At 36.3% G+C, this 18,416-nt stretch overlaps 1 protein-coding gene across 1 annotated transcript in view; it reads right to left on the reverse strand.

Moving 5' to 3' along the window:
- The window catches only part of LOC150105775 (uncharacterized), a 625,951-nt gene that overhangs the window by 406,298 nt on the left and 201,237 nt on the right, over nucleotides 1–18,416 (reverse strand). The window contains exon 9 of the mRNA XM_090394343.1: nucleotides 17,676–17,889. Within this exon, the coding sequence (XP_090250469.1) occupies nucleotides 17,676–17,889 (214 nt within the window). The remainder of the gene's footprint in view (nucleotides 1–17,675; nucleotides 17,890–18,416) is intronic.

Below are 18,416 nucleotides of genomic sequence, written 5' to 3' on the forward strand. Positions count from 1 at the left end.
CCAGTTTACTCAAGAACTCCTGAATCACTTGGTGCTGAACATGGTATGACATTGCAGTTCAGGATGGATACCGAAATGTCTCTCCACATTTTTTGTGTAATATAATTTATTATTATGCTGGCAATAAATTTATGTCCTCATTTGGCTGTAGTTATGAAATTTTTTCATAACTACAGTAGTTCGTCCTTAGCATTTGGACAGCAATGTATAACCTACATGGAATCACAAATATCAATGCAATTTTTGAAGTAATTTTTGTACCAAACAAATTTAATTTCACTAATTGTTGGGATGTTTCAGTCTACCTTTTTTTCTATCTACTTTATCCCTTCACTGACATCTTGGAGCAGTGCCATTGCTTGAGAAACTATAAGGAAAGCATGGGAAGCAGTTTCAGGCTGCACACCCACAGCCAGGAGGATTAACCAAGCAGGGGTTACGTGGATGAGTAAGGATATAAAAGAAAACACTGCAGATGGAATATAAAGAAACAGGTAATCAGCATACTCATGACCAATACAAAATGTAAACAAGAATGGTAACTAATATGGAAGAGAGGCCAAATCTGATTCTGAGAAAAAATTAGCTAAGCAGGCCAAATTAAATCCAACAGTTTTCTCATTATGTAGCAAGTAAGAGGAAAAATGACTATGGAAGGATGACTTTAATTAATGATGATGGCAGAAAGGTGACAGAAGGGAAAGAAATAGTTGAGCTGCTGAGTGATCACTTTGCAAGTGTGTATCATCCAGGTGAAGGTTTTGCAGTTGCTGATGTAGCTGAATCTTATGTCAGTTTGAGGAAGACAAAATGGAGATGCTCAGCATACTGAAAAATATTAATATGAATACAGCACATGAAAATATCATATTCATATTGAAAATATCAATATGAATACTGGATGGCATGTCGGCCCATGTGCTACAAAAATATACAAAATTGGCATGTACATCTGATGAAGCTGTTCAATCTAAGTATTAGCTCTGGCAAGATTTCCAAGAAGTAAAAAGAGTGTAAGATAGTTCAATCACATAAAGGTGGCTCCAAGACAGAAATAGAAAACTACAGACTAATTTATATATCAGGAGTTTATTTTTTAACGTATTGGAAAAGTTGATTACAGGTAAAATCCAATAGTGGATAGATAGGGATATGATACAGTTTTGTAAAGGGTGGGTCCTGTCATAGTAATTTATACACATTTTATAATAAAGTGACAGAGGATTTGGATAAGATACTTCACGGAAAACCATTACAAAAGTTAGAGCTAATGGGAATGGATATGAAGCTGAAAGATGGATGGGGTGGGATGACTGACAGACAGACACTAGGTGGTATATGGTGGAGTGGAATCTGGAATGCGGGTGACTAGGAGAGTACCTCAGGGTTCTGTACTAGGGCCACTACTCTGATTTGTATATCAATGATATAGGGAAAAATTTAAGAGAGATACTGAACTGTTTGCTGATGATGCAAAATTAGGGAGGACAATAATTGATAAAAGTGATGTAGATATCCTGAAGGATGATTTAAATAAACTGACATTCTGGACAAAAGATAATAATTATCAATTTAATGTTGCAAAATGTAAGGTTATACATGTCGGGTAGAAAAGGTTACATATTGAGTATCACATTGATGGTAATGGAATGCAGGAAATTGTTGATGCTAGAGACTTGGGAACAATGGTGGACAGAGTTGAAGTTCAGAGGCCACATTGCAAAAAGTTGGCAAAATAGTTCAAAGGATCAATTGGATATTGAAAAGCATGCTAACAAGTAAAGACAGGGAGTTTGTTACCCCCTCTTTATAATGCTATGATTCGGCTGCATCTTGAATACTATGTACAGATTTGGTCATCTAGATTCCTTGGGAATCAGGAGGTGATTCAGAGACAAATGACTAAGCTAGTGACAGGAATGCTCCCTACAAGGATAGTTGAAACAGTGTGGGTTGCATGACAGAAATGTATTAGTTAATAAACAGGTTCATTAAGACTGATAGAAAGGGCATTTTTCAATACATAACAAATAGAGAAGGAACTAGAGGTTCCCCCCCCCGGTGGTTAGTAAGAGTGTGCAGACTAGATTTTTTTTTCTTGGAAAGTGGCAAGTGGAAATGATTGAAGAATTAGATGTAAGTGCCCTGAATGTGAAAAATTTAAGGAGACGTATGAGAGGTATTGTGTGTAAAATCATTAGTGCAAGTCTTCCAATTGCATGGAGATACCTATATAGTAATAATAATTATTATTATTTCCATTTTTCTTTTACTTATTTACTAGAAAAGTTTGTAAAAATCCTTTGGAGGATTCACATAATAAAGAAACAAAACAGCATGAATTTTAAATTGTAAATGGGATATCTACACTAAAAAATATGTGTGTATTATGGAAAGTATAAACTTCTAGTTTAAATAAACGATTATGTGGGAAGCAGTTGATGCTTAAAATCATGGCTTTAAACACCACTTGCAGTGTACTTTGGTTTAGTCTTGTACTAAACCAGTGGTCGCCAAAGTGGTCGATATCGACCCCCAGGGGTCGATTCGGGCTCAGGGGTTGATTGAAAATATATAAAACATCATTGGACGGATAATATTTAATTCGGTTAACTTGGATTACCTCCATCCTGAATGACAATGCAATTAAGAGTGAATCATAAGAACAGTGACATGAATAGGACCAGTGAGATGGAGCAAGGTCATGAAAATATGAAAATTTGAAAACATGCACATTCCAGATTAGGTTATCACTCCATTTTCTGCAGATATTGAAAATATCTGCAGAAAATGGAGTGATAACCCAATCACTCCATTCGGGCTCAGGGGTTGATTGAAAATATATAAAACATCATTGGACGGATAATATTTAATTCGGTTAACTTGGATTACCTCCATCCTGAATGACAACGCAATTAAGAGTGAATCATAAGAACAGTGACATGAATAGGACCAGTGAGATGGAGCAAGGTCATGAAAATATGAAAATTTGAAAACATGCACATTCCAGATTGGGTTATCACTCCATTTTCTGCAGATATTGAAAATATCAAATGTAACTTACAAGATGAACTTATTGAATTGTCAGTTGATCTTGAAGCTAAGATGCTTTTTAAAAATAGGACTTTAAGTTACTTTTGGACGAATATAAATGTTGTAGAAAAATATCCAAAACTTTCTGAAGTGGTACTCCCCTTTTTGCTTGCATTTCCATGGTATATGGTTGAAGCTGGTTTCAGCCATGTTAATTCCATTTTAACAAAACAAAGAAATAAGCTAGATATAGAATTCTGTGGCAATATAAGGCTGAAACTTACTAATTTTGAACCCAACATTGCTAATCTTGTCAAGAGTCACGAAGCACACCCTTCACGTTGACAACGTTAGTAAATTCTATACTAAGTTAATAAAAGTCTTATTTTCATATATATAAGGAAGATTTAGATTGTATTATTGTTATTTTGTTATCTAAATTAAATTTTATATTTTATATATTATTTATCCCTCCTATCAAATATGTAATGTTAAGAAGGACGTCAAAAACAAAAACGTATCCCTTTGACGTTAAGCCAATATAAAATGGCGGTGTTGCATTGATTTGATCGTCGGCTTGTCGAGAGCTCCTGAAAAGATTAGTAGTATTGTTTGCTTTTTGTTTCTTGGTGTGTCTGTGCAATTTTTGTGTGTTTTCTGTTATTTTAAGTATTATTTTTAAGATAAGATGGCGTACATATGGCACCGATAAAGAAAAAATGGCGGCCAGGTCGCCATGTTTGTTTAAGAGTTTGATGTAAACAAATTTATGCAATGTGCTGTCTGTGAGATGTATGCTTTGCGAAGAGCGGTGGGAGCCTGGTTAGAGGGTGATAGTGGAATTAATATGTGCAGAAAGTGTAAGGAGAATGAGGATCTCAAGCGTGTTTCAGGTGGCAAGAGTGATATCGTTAACGATAGTCAGAATGTAGAAAATGGCGATGTGATAGAGAATTCGCGGTAGTGCCAGATAGCTGTGAGAGCGTCGTTGAAAGTGTAAATGAAGGTAGAAATACATAACGAATGGATGATTTGATTGATAATGAAAATGGTGAGATGCGAGTAGTGAAATTGCGTGTTTGAACGGTGCGATACACAGAGCGAAAAGGCAACTGGAGCGTATGGAAAAATGTGTGCTGAACGTACCGACTAATAACCGGCGTAAGTCTGTGATGACAAAAAATAGAATGTTCATAAACGTCAATAAAATGAAGGAGCGGGTGCTGTGTGGGGATTCACTATTAAGAGGTGTGATAGTTGAGAGTTTGACGAAGTTGTACCAGCCGGGTGCGACCATAAAGGACATCAGCGAATCTATTTGAGTGCAAAAACAGAGGGTGAAAGAGATGATAATCATGGCAGGAACAAATGATTTGAAAGAGGACAAAATGGAAATGATAGAGGATGTGAGGGAATTACTTGAGATAGCAAAAGACAAGAGTGAGAGAGTTAGGATAGTGAGTATTTTACCGTGGTATGACAGTGAAGTGTTTAGAAGGAGGGCCATAATTGCCAATGACTTTATGCGTGGATTATGCATGGAGAGTGGTGTGGAATTTGTGGATGTGTGGAATGAGTTCGATGGGCAAAAGGACTTATATAAGATGGATGGGTTACATTTGAATGGAGTTGGTGTACGGAGGCTTGAAAAAGCGTTGATGAATGATGTGGAAGTGGATGTACAGACTCAGGGAAACTAGATTTATTAAGAGGCAGGGGGAGTGGATATGCAGACTTTAGGGAGGCAGTTGAGTGTATGAATGAGTATATTATACCCGAGCGAGTACGAAGGACAACAAATCAGAATGGGATGGTTAGTAAAAGACATCAAAGTAGGGATGGGACAAATGGGCTTCTGCAATTCATGTACACTAATGCCAGGAGTATTAGGAACAAGAAGGAAGAGTTTTTGGCCTTGGTTGGCACTTCCAGACCACAGGTTGTTGGTATTAGTGAAACATGGCTGACAGAAGATGATAAAGCTAGTGGGATTGAATGCGACGGGTATAGCGTGTTCAGGAGTGACAGGGTGAATAAAAAGGGGGAAGGAGTGTTATTGATGATAGCTGATGAGTTGCAGCCAAGGAGTATAGAAGTTGAACTGCAGGATAGAATAAAACAAAATATACAATTGGGTGCTGCTATAGACCAGGGTGATGGAATCGATGGTGGGGATAGTATGCATAGGCAAATAGAAGAAATGAGTGGAAGAAGGGAAATTATTATGGGTGATTTCAATTATGGTAACATTGACTGGAAAGAGGAGAGGGCACATGGGAGGAAGGAACTGGATTTTATGCAGTTATTAAGGGACAACTATCTGCGGCAGCATGTAGTGGAAAATACCAGGGGGCAGAGAGTGCTTGACCTAGTAATTGCAAGTGAGAATGTGGCTGTAATGAACATGACCATGTTGCCACCAATTGGTGAGAGTGACCATAAGGTCATGACTTGGGAGGTGGCTAAAGGAGTGGAATTTACAATTAAGACAGGGTACATATCGAATTACAAGGCTGGTAAGTATGACAAGCTTAGGTGTGTGTGCTTGGTTCGGTGCCATGGCATGTAAAACTTCAAGGGCTGGATGTTGATAGTGCATGGGAGGTGGTTAAGAAGTGTTTGCAGGAGGCAATTGTTGAATGTATACCAAGAGTCCGAATAATAAATCAAGTAGGGGTTAAATGGATGAATAACACTATTAAGCTTGAGCTGCAAAAAAAGAAACAATTGTGGAGGGAATTTAAGGAGAAAGGTGACCAGCAGGCGCAGGAACAGTATAAAGCTCAGGCCAGGATGGTAACAAGGGTGTTAAGAAAAGCAAAAGCGGATTACGAAAGGAAATTGGCCATGCAGGCTAAAGAGAATCCTAAACAGTTTTTTCAATATGTTGCAAGTAAAAGGAAAAATGTTCATGGTAGAATGATCTTAAAAAATGCTGAGGGTAGGGAGGTAACCGAAACAGTCGATATAGTGGAATTACTGAGCGAGCACTTTGCAAGAGTATATCATCCAGGTGGTAACATTGCAGGAATGCAATGAAGTAGAGGTAACTAGTCTATTACAGAACCTCAATGTCAATACATCTGTGGGATTGGATGGTATACCAGCTCGTGTCATACGTGAAGCGGCTAAAGAATTGCCAGTGCCCTTGACCATTTTGTTTAATTTGAGCCTCGGGTCGGGGTCAGTCCCAAGGGGGTGGAAAGAGGGGAAAATAGTTCCGCTGCATAAAGGTGGTTCCAAGGCTGCTGTTGAAAATTACCGGCCAATCAGCATAACAGGAATCATTATCAAGATCTTGGAGAAAATAGTCAAGAGGAAAATACAAGATTGGATAGAAGAAAATGAGATACTGTATCAGGGACAGCATGGTTTTGTGAAGGGTAGGTCATGCCTCAGTAACTTGGTCACGTATTATAACACAGTGACGGCTGAACTGGATAAGAGTAATGGGTTTACAGTGATTCTACTGGACCTTGCTAAGGCCTTTGACAGGATACCAATGGAATTCTAATCAGTAAATTGCAGCATATGGGGATGGATATAGGGTTGGTCAGATGGATAGCAGGGTGGTTGACAGAGAGATATCAGAGAGTGGTTTATTCAGGAGTAGAATCCACAAGACGGCCTGTGACTAGTGGTGTGCCACAAGGATCTGTACTTGGACCACTGCTGTTTAATTTGTTCATTAATGATATAGGAAAGGATCTGAGAGGAACAGTTCATTTGTTTGCAGATGATGCAAAGCTGGGTAGGGCAATAGTGAATGCAGATGACGTCAAATTTTTGCAAGATGATTTGGATAGATTGGAGGTCTGGGCTAAGGTAAATGGATGTCAATTTAATGTGGCAAAATGTAAGGTTATACATTTTGGGATGAAAAGATTAGCAGCAGATTACTACATTTGTGGAACTGTACTCCAGGAAATTGATGAGGCACGAGATTTAGGCATGTTGGTGGATAAGGAGTTGAAGTTTAGGACGCACATTGCAAAAGTGGCCAAATCAGCTCATCAAATCACTTAGTTGCTGAAGAATACGTTGACAAGCAGAGACAAGCAGGTTATTGTTCCTCTGTATCGAGCCTTGATACAGAGGAACAATAACATCTCGACTACTGTGCCCAGATTTGGTCACCTAGGTTTCTTCTTGATGGGGAGGAGGGGGAGAGGATCCAGAGGCGAGTGACCAAGATGATAGCAGGTCTGTGGAATGAACCTTATGAGAACAGGTTGAAGATTTGTGGGTTGCAAAAATTGGTTGATAGGAGGAGGAGGGCAGATATGATTGAGACATTCAAATTACTGAAGGGTTTCTATAAAATTAATTCAGAAGATATTTTTGAGAACAGGGCTGGTTGTGGGAGGACTAGGGGACATCCATGGAAACTGGGCAAAAGTGTGGTTAGTAAAGGTGTTAGAGCTGGGTTCTTTACTTGCAGAGTGGTGAATGAGTGGAATGCGCTCCCAGAGTCTGTGGTGGATGCTGTGACAGTGAATGAGTTTAAGGCGTGGTATGATAGATACTGTATGAATATAGAATAGCTGTGATGAATATGATTTGGGGCCTCCCTCGATGAGTCTAATGACTCCCTGGAGTTGCCCTTAATAATAATAATAATAATAATAATAATAATATATATAGTATATTAAGACATACAAGAAAAACTGTAACTATAAAATAAACAATCTAAAAACTCCCATAAGCATATTTTTTCCTTGTCCTATTATAATTATGTAATAGTAAAATAGAGGGGGTCGATAAAAAGTCAAGAAACTCTTGAAGAGGGGTCGACGGTCAAAGAAGTTTGGTGACCCCTGTACTAAACCAAATACAAGAGAACACTAATTCTACACAACTTACCAAGCAAATCAAGTGGCAACTGAACATCTTGAGTGGAAAAAAATAATAATAATAATTACATACAGAATGCTGTAATGCATTTTCAAATCACTACAGTTCATATCACCAAAAAAAAAAAAAAAAAATCATAGCAACTGAAACGTGTTGCAGAAGAGAAGGAAATCCAGTTAAGATCGATACTCATTCATGGAGATTACTCCAATCATTTCTCATGTGCATTCTCTTCCTCTATTATGTCTTTTCTATAAGTATTTTCATAGCAGTACTTCGCCCAAGTGAAGTTCCTCATTTCTCCATCTTCACCAAACTTGTAAAAGCATGAGCAGCAACATATCAAGCAGAAAGTCATGATACTTTGCAACTTCATAGGGTTTCTGCAGTATTAATGATTATTACAACAGGTCATGGATCACGAAAAATGGAGAGGTGGTGGGCCTTTTTCAATCATGGATAATATGCAACTAAACAAACTACATAAAGTAAATATGTGTTGAAACACATCTTTGGATTTCATCACAAAATTAAAAAAAAAACTTTTTTAATTTAATTCACTTATTAGTACATCAATCAGCACCATGCAAACATCACAAACAAATATGATTCTATTTTGAGGGGAACTGTTGCCAGAAAAAGTTATTTTTCTTATTAATTAATGCTTGAATTTCAATTATAACTGTAATAATATCTGCAATTATTCAGTAATAATTAAGAAAAGGATAAAAGGTTATTTAATTTTTTAAAAAAAAGGTTCTAAATTCAAACATGTTATCTGACATTAAAAATTTATGATCTTTGGATCTTTTCAATAAAGTTTCACCCTTTGAAGTAAGCTGAGTGATTTGGTATTACTCCCAATCCTCCATGGAGCCTGAAGACACATCAAAGGAAGAGGAAGATGAACACTCATAGACCACAATAACTATCATAACAATGCTATTAAAACTAAATCCCTTTGACAAAACTTACTAATCTGGATATGTATACACTTACAGTTTAAAATACAGTCATACCCCGACTTACCCGAATCCAGAGTTACGTGGTTTCTTATATGTACGTATTCCCGCCTCGCTTCAAGCCTCACCACTAGTCGTATCTTTCAGGTGCCGGCAACATTCGCCAGTGTCGCACATGCTGTGAACAAGCACTGATGTGTTTCGCGCGTCTCCATTCATACACGATTTTTATAGTCTACAAACCTTGCGAATGTTTAATGTTATGTTCTTAATAAAAATTTTATCACATAAAAAATAATAACGTCATCCAAAAGAAGCAAGTCCAATTCTTCTACAGTTAGCAAGAAAAGAAAAACATTGACTTTGGAAACAAAACTCAACATTATTAGGAATTTGAAGGAGGAATGAAAATTTGTGAGCTAGCAAAGAAGTTCGATCTACAGGAATCCACAGTAAGAACAATCATAAAAGAAAGGTTTACAGATTTTGGAGGACATAGATTCTAACGAATCTATTGTAGCCACAAGGCAAGGAATAAAAAAATCATTAGCTTGCTATGAAGAAATTTTGTGTGACAAGAAAAAGACATTATGCCGTCAGACGAATCTATTAGATTTTATGAAACCATCGACATCGAAATAACCTTTTTTTTTATGTACGAAAAACTACAATTATGATTATATTTCTTAAAAAATATAGGTTTTTGTAAACCTTTGGTTCCAAATGTATGTTTGTATATATATATAAATTACATGCAAAATTATACCCCGAGTTATGCAAACTCGACTTACGCGCTTTTCGTTGGTCCCACCTACTGCGTAACTTCAGGGTTTTACTGTACTTCAAGCCTCCAAGGGATCTGAGGATTAATTGTGTAAAGTCAAACACTCATAACTCACAATAAATCATATTTTGCTTTGAATATATTCAATGTTGGACACTCACTACCCACTCTGGCAATGCATTCCACTCATTCACCACTTACCAAGCAAAACATCTTTTCAATGACTTACTCAAATGACTACAGTTTCGAGGGATGACCTCTCCTTGCATCACCTATTATCTTATACAATAATTCCCCTGTATCTATATCAGAGGCTCCTCTCACTAACTTATATGTTTCAATGATATCAATCTTCTTTCTCCTGTGTGATCGAAAATGCCATATTTGCCAGATTTAGCTTCCACAGATGTTTTCTTCATCCCAAGAAAGGGGAGTGCTTTAGCAACATTGAGGACATCCAACACTGAAGGAGGCTCCAACTTCCATCATGCCTTCAAACACTTGTATGACAGATGTAATAGGCTGTGTGGAATTGGAGGGGGATTATTTTGAATCTGTGTAATTGACAATCCCAAATATAGTTCTTTGTTTTGATATAATAATTGCCTCATTACTTAACAAGCACACTGCGTAGCTCACAGTGTGGAGGGAGATATTCGGCTGATTTGCCATGATTTGAAGACCAAATCCCTTCAATTAGTTCTCATATTGCATAATCCTCACACAGTGTTAGTTATTTGCCTCTGCACTCTCTCCAAAGTGTACTTATAGCCAAGTGACCAGATCTGCGCACGGAAATCCAAATGAGATCTAATTAGTGCCTTATAGAGTTGGACTATCACCTCCTTATCCATACAATCAATTTAGTTTAATCCTTTATCCAAATGTAAGCAAACAAAGTTTGCGTCTGAAGTATCTTCAGGACTGAGGCAACTCATGGTAAAGGTGGACCAGCTCTCATCACTCCTTGTCTTAGTATCTCCTATAATGCAAAGCACATCTTGCAGACATGTATCGTATAGGTAAAAATGACTTCTCTATTGCTTCCACCTTGGTATCACCACCTCTGGGTCTGGCTCCCACTGACGAGACCTCAATAAAGGTCAAAACTGGTCTGGGTAGTGGCCCTTCCCTTAATGTATAGCATTATACATGTCCACAAGGAGATGTGCTTTGCATTATGGGAGATACTAAGACAAGTGATGAGAGCTTAGTCCACCTTTACCAACAGTTGCCTCAGTCCTGAAGATACTTCTGGTGCAAACTTTGTTTGCTTACACTTGGATAAAGAATTAAACTAAATTTATTATAGTCTAATCAAGTGGAAATAAACTTCAATCATCTTTCTCTAAATCTAGAGTAATTTAATAATAAGGTGAGACACCTTTTGGCAACTCGTATAAGTAAAGATGACTTCTGCATTGCTGAAACCTTGGTATCACCACCTCTGGATCTGGCTCCCACTGACGAGACCTCAATAAAGGTTGAAACAGATCTGGGTAGTGACTCTTCCCTTAATGCATAGCATTATACATGTCTGCAAGGAGATGTGTGTTGCATTATGGGAGATACTAAGACAAGGAGTGATGAGAGCTTGGTCCAACTTTACCATGAGTTTCCCCAGTCCTGAAGATACTTCAGGTGCAAACTTTGTTTGCTTACACTTGGATAAAGGATTAAACTAAATTTATTATAGTCTAACCAAGCGGGAAAAAACTTCCGACATCTTTCTCTAAATCCAGAGAAATTTAATAATAAGGTGAGACACCTTTTGGCAACTCGTATAGGTAAAGATGACTTCTCCATTGCTTCCACCTTGGTATCACCACCTCTGGATATGGTTGCCACTGACGAGACCTCAATGAAGGTCGAAATCGGTCTGGGTAGTGGCCTTCCCTTAATGCATAGCATTATACATGTCTGCAAGGAGATGTGTTTTGCATTATGGGAGATACTAAGACAAGGAGTGATGAGAGTTTGGTCCACCTTTACCACAAGTTGCCTCGGTCCTGAAGATACTTCAGGAGCAAACTTTGTTTGCTTATACTTGGATAAAGGATTAAACTAAATCTATTAGGCTAACCAAGTGGGAAAAAACTTCCAACATCTTTCTGTGTAATCCTTACAACTTTCACATGCCCCCCCCCCCCAAATTGCAGAGCCCCTATCCACCAAGATCATCGGATCGTTGGTCTCCTCTACTTCCTGAAGTAAAGTTCCTCCAACATAGCAATCCTCATTCTATCATCTCTGGCCAAACGGCATAACTTCATATTTGGTAGCATTGAAATGAATCCCCATTCTTTAGCCCAAAGAATTCAACAACATTCAACAAACCATTCAACAACAACAACAAATTAGAACTTCCTGACATTGCTCTTCCTAATTCAGTTTTATCAGGAAACAACTGAATATCTTCCTCCACACTGTGAGCTACAAAATGTGCCCGTTAAGTAATGAGACAATTATTATATCAAAACAAAGAACTATATTCGAGATTGTCAATTACACAGATTCAAAATAATCCCCCTCCAATTCCACACAACCTATTACATCTGCCATACAGGTGTTTGAAGGCATGATGGAAGTCAGAGCCTCCTTCAGTGTCTGGATCACAGCATGTTGAATATCCTCTATGTTGCTAAAGCACACCCCTTTCTTGGGAAGAAGAAAACATCTGTGGGAGCTAAATCTGGCAAATAGGGCATTTTCGATTACACAGATTGACTTTGAAGCCAGAAACTGCTTCACACATAGTGCACAGCTCTTTGCTCCACGATGCAGTCAACCAGTTCTGAATCAACTATTAATGAGAATGATGCAAAAATCCTGAAGGATGACTAAAACCGAGCAAGGGCAAAGGGTAACATGTGGGTCAAGTAAAATGTGCTTTGGGATGAAGAGATCATGAGCTGTACTTCACTGATGGAACTGTACTACAAGAAATTGATCACACCACAAAACTGAAGTTAAGAGTACATTTTGAAAATATGGCCAAACAATAGCTGATTAGATTATTTGAATGTAGAAGAACACACAACAAGAAAGGATAGGGAGTTTAATATTCCTTGTTTATAAGGCTGCCTCTGAACTATTGTACAGAAATATGGCCACTTGGATTTAATAGTGGATGAGTCAATGGTGGAAAGGGTTCAGACAAGATTGACCAAGACTGTGACAGATCAATAAAATAGAACAGAACTCTATGAGGATAGACTGAAGGTCTGTGGATTACAAAGTTTAGTAGATGGAAATGAGGGGATATGATAACATATAAGTTATTAAAGTTTTTGTTTTTTTTGTGGATTGACACGAAAGAGTATTTTTCAATACATGGCAGGGAGGGAGAAAACAAGGAGTCATACCTGGAAAGCATGTAACACAGTGGTTAGCAAGGATGTGAGAACTAGAATGTTGCTTGGAGTGTTTCGAGTGGATGGGATGGGTTGAAAGAAGCAATTATTGAGTGCTTTGTCAGTGAACAAGATGATGTATGAAAAAAATTATGTGAATAATGATTGTTGAAACTTCTTACAGCAAATCTTTAACTTCATAGAGATGGCTGAGAAATTAATAATAATGATAATAACCAAGTATGTTTTAATGATATATTTAATTTAATTATAAAGTATTGCTTATTCATTGCCCCAGGAATGCTGCTTTCCAGCATTAGGGAGCACACATCATCTCCATCTAACAGTCCTTCAGAAATGTTATTAAAAAAAAAATCAAAGTTCCCAATATGACTAAATAAACAGTAAATTATATCACATAAAGACTGAAGCCTATTATTAAATATTTAACTTTAATTGTCATGTGTTTAGTCAAGTAACAGTAAATAAAAGTTTTGCATTATGAAATAAGGGGGGGGGGGAAAGAACTTTGTGCACTATAGAACTTTCCATGCCAGAGCAAAAAATAGATGTTCTTGTACAGTGTCAGTATATTAACTTGTGCAAGTACAGAAACTACCAAAATACTTCAGATAGAAGCACATAATATTTCTTAACAAAATAATAGCAATAAAAAGTTAATACTGTAAAAGGGGTATTTTCAGAAGGCAAGAATTGACATTATGTATGTACTGATGCATAATATTATGTCAATTTAAATTTCACAGAAATTAATAAAAATTTATTTTATTTACTGTTGCCTATGTTATTCACTTTTAATGTAATTTTAATAGAACTGGAAAAAAAAAGTTCTTTTCTGAATGTGATGATGATGATATTTTTTAACTACCAAGTCATGATTACTTTCTGTAATTTCTTCATTATTTGTTTGATGTTGTATTACTGTTTAGCACATTTTGAGAAATAAAAGTACATCATAATATTTTTTTTTGCTGAATGAGTCCAACACTTATCACTGTAAGCACTTGTGCAGTAGGAAATAAATTCACAAGTCAACCACACATTATTACTAAGAGCATAAACAGCTTGTGTTGCAAGAGACATTTTTACAGAAATGACTTTGATATACAAAACAGGATGATCTGAAAAACCTTTTCCAAAGTTCATTTGACATAAAGACAACCATATTTTCAAAATTAATATCACTATTAGGAGTCTCTATAGCTCATTCAGTTTCAAACAATGCTCTTTGGTTGGAAAGACCTAAGTTTAAATTTCATCTAGGAAATAAAGAACCTATATATGGTTTTTAGCTGAAAGTGAGTTAGACCAGTCGTTCTTAACCTTTCAATAGTCGTGGCTCCCTAAGTATCCGAAAATATTTTTGCAGTCCCCTAGTTTGTAGTAACATAATAATACTAATTAAACTTCTTTTTTTTTTTTTTTTTTTTTTTTTTTTTTTTTTTTTTTAAATAGTGGTTTTACATACTGATTATAATGACAAAAAAAAAAAAAAATCAGAAAACAGAATTCAACTTTACTTAAATATATTTTAATGAGGACCTCTGTTGTTGAACACTCTCTACTAATTTGTCTATTCTTGCTTCAATTGTGTTACTCAATAATATTCGTATGCAGAAGTCTATTCAGAGTTGATTTTGTTGTCTGTTTTGTTTTAGTATTTACCATTGTGGAAAATCCCTTTTCACACAAATATGTAGAAACAAAAGGCAACAAATTCTGAATGACAATGGCGCAGGTGTGTATATTCCCTCCAGATATGTATTCAAACTAGGACCAAACTTTTCTTCCTGAAAACAAAACTTCCAAACAGTTCCTTGCAATATTAATCATGCATGGCTTCAATAAACTTTCACCTATCATTAACAGTTTCTTTGATTTCACAATGGGCAAAGCTGTTATAAACGAAGTTTTAACTAATGATTTATTTCTAACAGTTATTGCATTCATGAAAGACTTCTAATTTTTCAGTTCATTCTTTTTTCTTATAAAAAAATCTTCTGGTGTATCTTTATATTACTGATGCTTCTTTTCTAAATGCCTTCTTAATTTATTTGATTTCAGAGATTCATTTGAGAGGACTATACCGCAAACAACACATTGTAGTTTTTACTTATTTTACTTATTTTTTTTACATTTACAACTGGCATTATTTGATGTTTCACATGTGTTTACATCATCCCTGAATTATCACTACTTTCACGTGTTCTTTTTGAACTACCAGGTGTATTTATATTTAGGAAATCAAATAATCTTCTTTGTTTGCTCATTTTATAAGGGGGCAAATTTTAAGAAATAACAAATCGGTATTACAGTATTGAAAGTTTCGAAAAGTAATTGCACATCTGTACTAGTATTGGTTAAAACTTCAGAGAATAACTTCTATCACATGTTCACATGTCCAACAGGCAGATGTCATGACTGGCAGTGTTGCCAGCAGTGAAAAGTCGACTTGTCGCACCACCACAAAAGAAACTACTGCATTAAACAGCATAATTCAGATTACTAATACAAAATGATACAAGTTTCAAACAAAGTAAAATAAAAAGCAAAAAATAATTATTTTAAAAAATTTCAAAATTTTAAAACTTAGAAACATTCTATACCCCCCCCCCCAGTTAAGAATCACTAAGTTAGATTATCTCATACAGAGATGGCAGAGTTTTCTTCATGAGAACTCTGCTTTTTCATCTCACAAAACAGGCAAAGAATTAATAGCCATAATATACTATGCATATAGGATTAAAACAGAGCATTATTAATTAGATTTCAAAGAAGCCAAATTACTTGACAAAGACAGGCCCTTGAGCCTAATATACAAAAACAGTGGAGGAAGAATGTTAGCCAGTTCACTGGAGCAGTGAAAATGAGTGCATGAAACAATGTATCTGTGAGGTAGAAGATGAAGGGTCAGCTGTAAGTTGCATAGCTCTGTGGTGGATAGTATCAAGAATTTTTACAGAGGTTTTAGGTGCACCACCCAAAATGTGTGAGTGGTATTCTAAGGATTGGAGGATTCAGGATTTGTATTGGGTTAGTATGTGTGGGTGTAAAATACTATTTGAATGGAAAACAATGCCTGGTTGTTTAAAGACTGAGGATGTGATGACTGATTTAAATGAGTTTAAAGACTGATTGATGTGATGTGTTTAGGCCAGGAGATGTTAGAGATAAATCAGTCCAATTAGAGAAATGATCATCCTGTCTGCTTATGATTAGTGTATTACTAAGGGTAAGGGAGAGTGAGCTGAAATTTTAGTGGTACTGAAGGTGGCCAGGTTTTCAGTGCCCATCCTTCAGAATAAGATGGTATGGAGATTAATGTGTAAGGCATTGGTTGCAGATAATCTTGAAGCTTCAAATGTCTGAGAAGCATATGGACTGCTGAAAGAGTAGGATGAATGGCGTATGCTACTGTCAGCAAAACTGCATACAGGATTAGTGGTGACTGCAAGTAGGATGATCATTCATGTATAGGATAAAGAGGGTAGGTGACAGAATGGAGCACTAAGGCACTCCTGCACTGGAACAGAGCTCAAAGAGAAGGTCTGGCCAGCATTACACACAGTGAATGATTAGAGGAAACGCTGGCTATCCAGTTAGAGAGGGTTGCAGACCCTCTCTAACTGGATAGCCAGTTAAAGAGGGTCTGCAGGGGGGAGGGCATGTGGCATCAATGGTAATATCATATTAAAACAAGGATATTAGGAAAGAACTTAACATTGTTAGCATTCAGGAATGTGTTAGCAGAGCTAATCTCAGTTTTTCATATGTCAGGAATTTGATGATGTGTTCTCCTAGGTAGTTAAAACCATTAACTTTTTGATGATTTCCTTATTAAGTGTTATCTGTATGTCTTCTGAGTACCTTCCAATTTTCATTATCTATGTTTGGTTTGAATTAATAGTCATCTTTTTGGCAAGGTCCGATGACGATACACGATCGAAACGGCTCGCACCCCGTTAACGCTCTTCCCCCAGCCCTGTTTTCCATAAATCCCTTCCTTTTTCCCAAAGAAGTGCTCTTAAATATAATAATAATATATATATATGTTTTCTAATTTAATCTTCCCACCATGCTCAAACAACCCTCCCCATGTTTCCTACCTCCCCCCCCTTTATTGGCCTAACAGCAGAAGTATGGAGAACGAAGACACCCTAACATCCAAACAAGGTATGTGCAAAATTTCTTCCTCTATTAGTCTGCAGATATTTACCTCTAAAATACACTTATAATAGCCTAAAAAATTCTTGAGTAAAAAGCCAATGTATTTAAAATAAGTTGCTTCACTACAAAAACCTTGTTCAATGGGGAATTTTAACGGCCCTCACACTGTCACATAACAAAAACTGGATTACTGCACACTGCAATACTCCCTCCAAAATGCTTGTAAAAGAGTCATCCATTGTGTAGGCCAATAACACAAGAAATACAACTCTTCAATAATATGCTACTGCATACTAAACTGCAGTGGAGAGATGAAGAAACAAAACAAGTATAACATGCACATTTTGAGGCCATTCACACTAAGTGCTGTGCACAAGCAAACATCATTTGTGGAATGACTCTCATATAATAAGCTCAACAAAACAAACTATAGTGACAAAATATATTTCATTCTCAGTAAATAATTTATTAATAAAGACATATTTAAAGGAAGATATATACCATTTGCCTTTATTCTCACTATCTGAGTCAGAAATACGAGCTGCTAAGAGTTTGTCATATTTACGCTTTTTTTTTAATGGAGATTTAACGTCATCAGAACCACTGTCATCTTCAGAAGTACTGCATGCCTGCTTTGAATCATTTTCATCTTTTTTTGCAGATTTTACAGTCTTCATTTTGCTTTCTTTTGAAATGGTAATATCATCATCTGATTCTAAAGAAACATAAAAACCAACATAATTCAATTCTTTTATATATAATAATACTTGAAAAAAATGGTTTAACACATGTAAGGAAAATCAAAATTTATTAACAAATCCTATATATTTCACTCAGTAACACATGAACATCATTTATGAGGAGTCGTTAATAAATTTTGATAAATAAATAATATAAAGTAATTAAATAAACGGGTGGAAAGTGGCTAAACAGGTACAAGCTTCACAGAACAAAAGAGATGTGTGGGATTACAGAGTTAAGGACTATGGTAAATTAAGGAAACAGATTGGTGATATGCAGTGGTTAATTAGTTGAAGGGAAGAGAAATCAGCAATGCCTGGAACTTGGTCCAGAATCAAATAGTTATAGCAATAACAGATTATATTCTTAAGATTTGAAGGATAAATAAATCAGGAGAAAAATAGATGAATCTTGATATTATGCAGCAGCTTTTGAGAAAGAGGATGTTATAAAGGAGATATAAAGAACAGGATATCCATCAGCAGCCTGAGGAGTATAAGG

This window comes from Typopeltis vanoorti, chromosome 6 (assembly GCF_054136105.1).
Source record: "Typopeltis vanoorti isolate ZY-2024b chromosome 6, IOZ_Tvanoo_1.0, whole genome shotgun sequence".
NCBI lineage: Eukaryota > Metazoa > Arthropoda > Arachnida > Uropygi > Thelyphonidae > Typopeltis > Typopeltis vanoorti.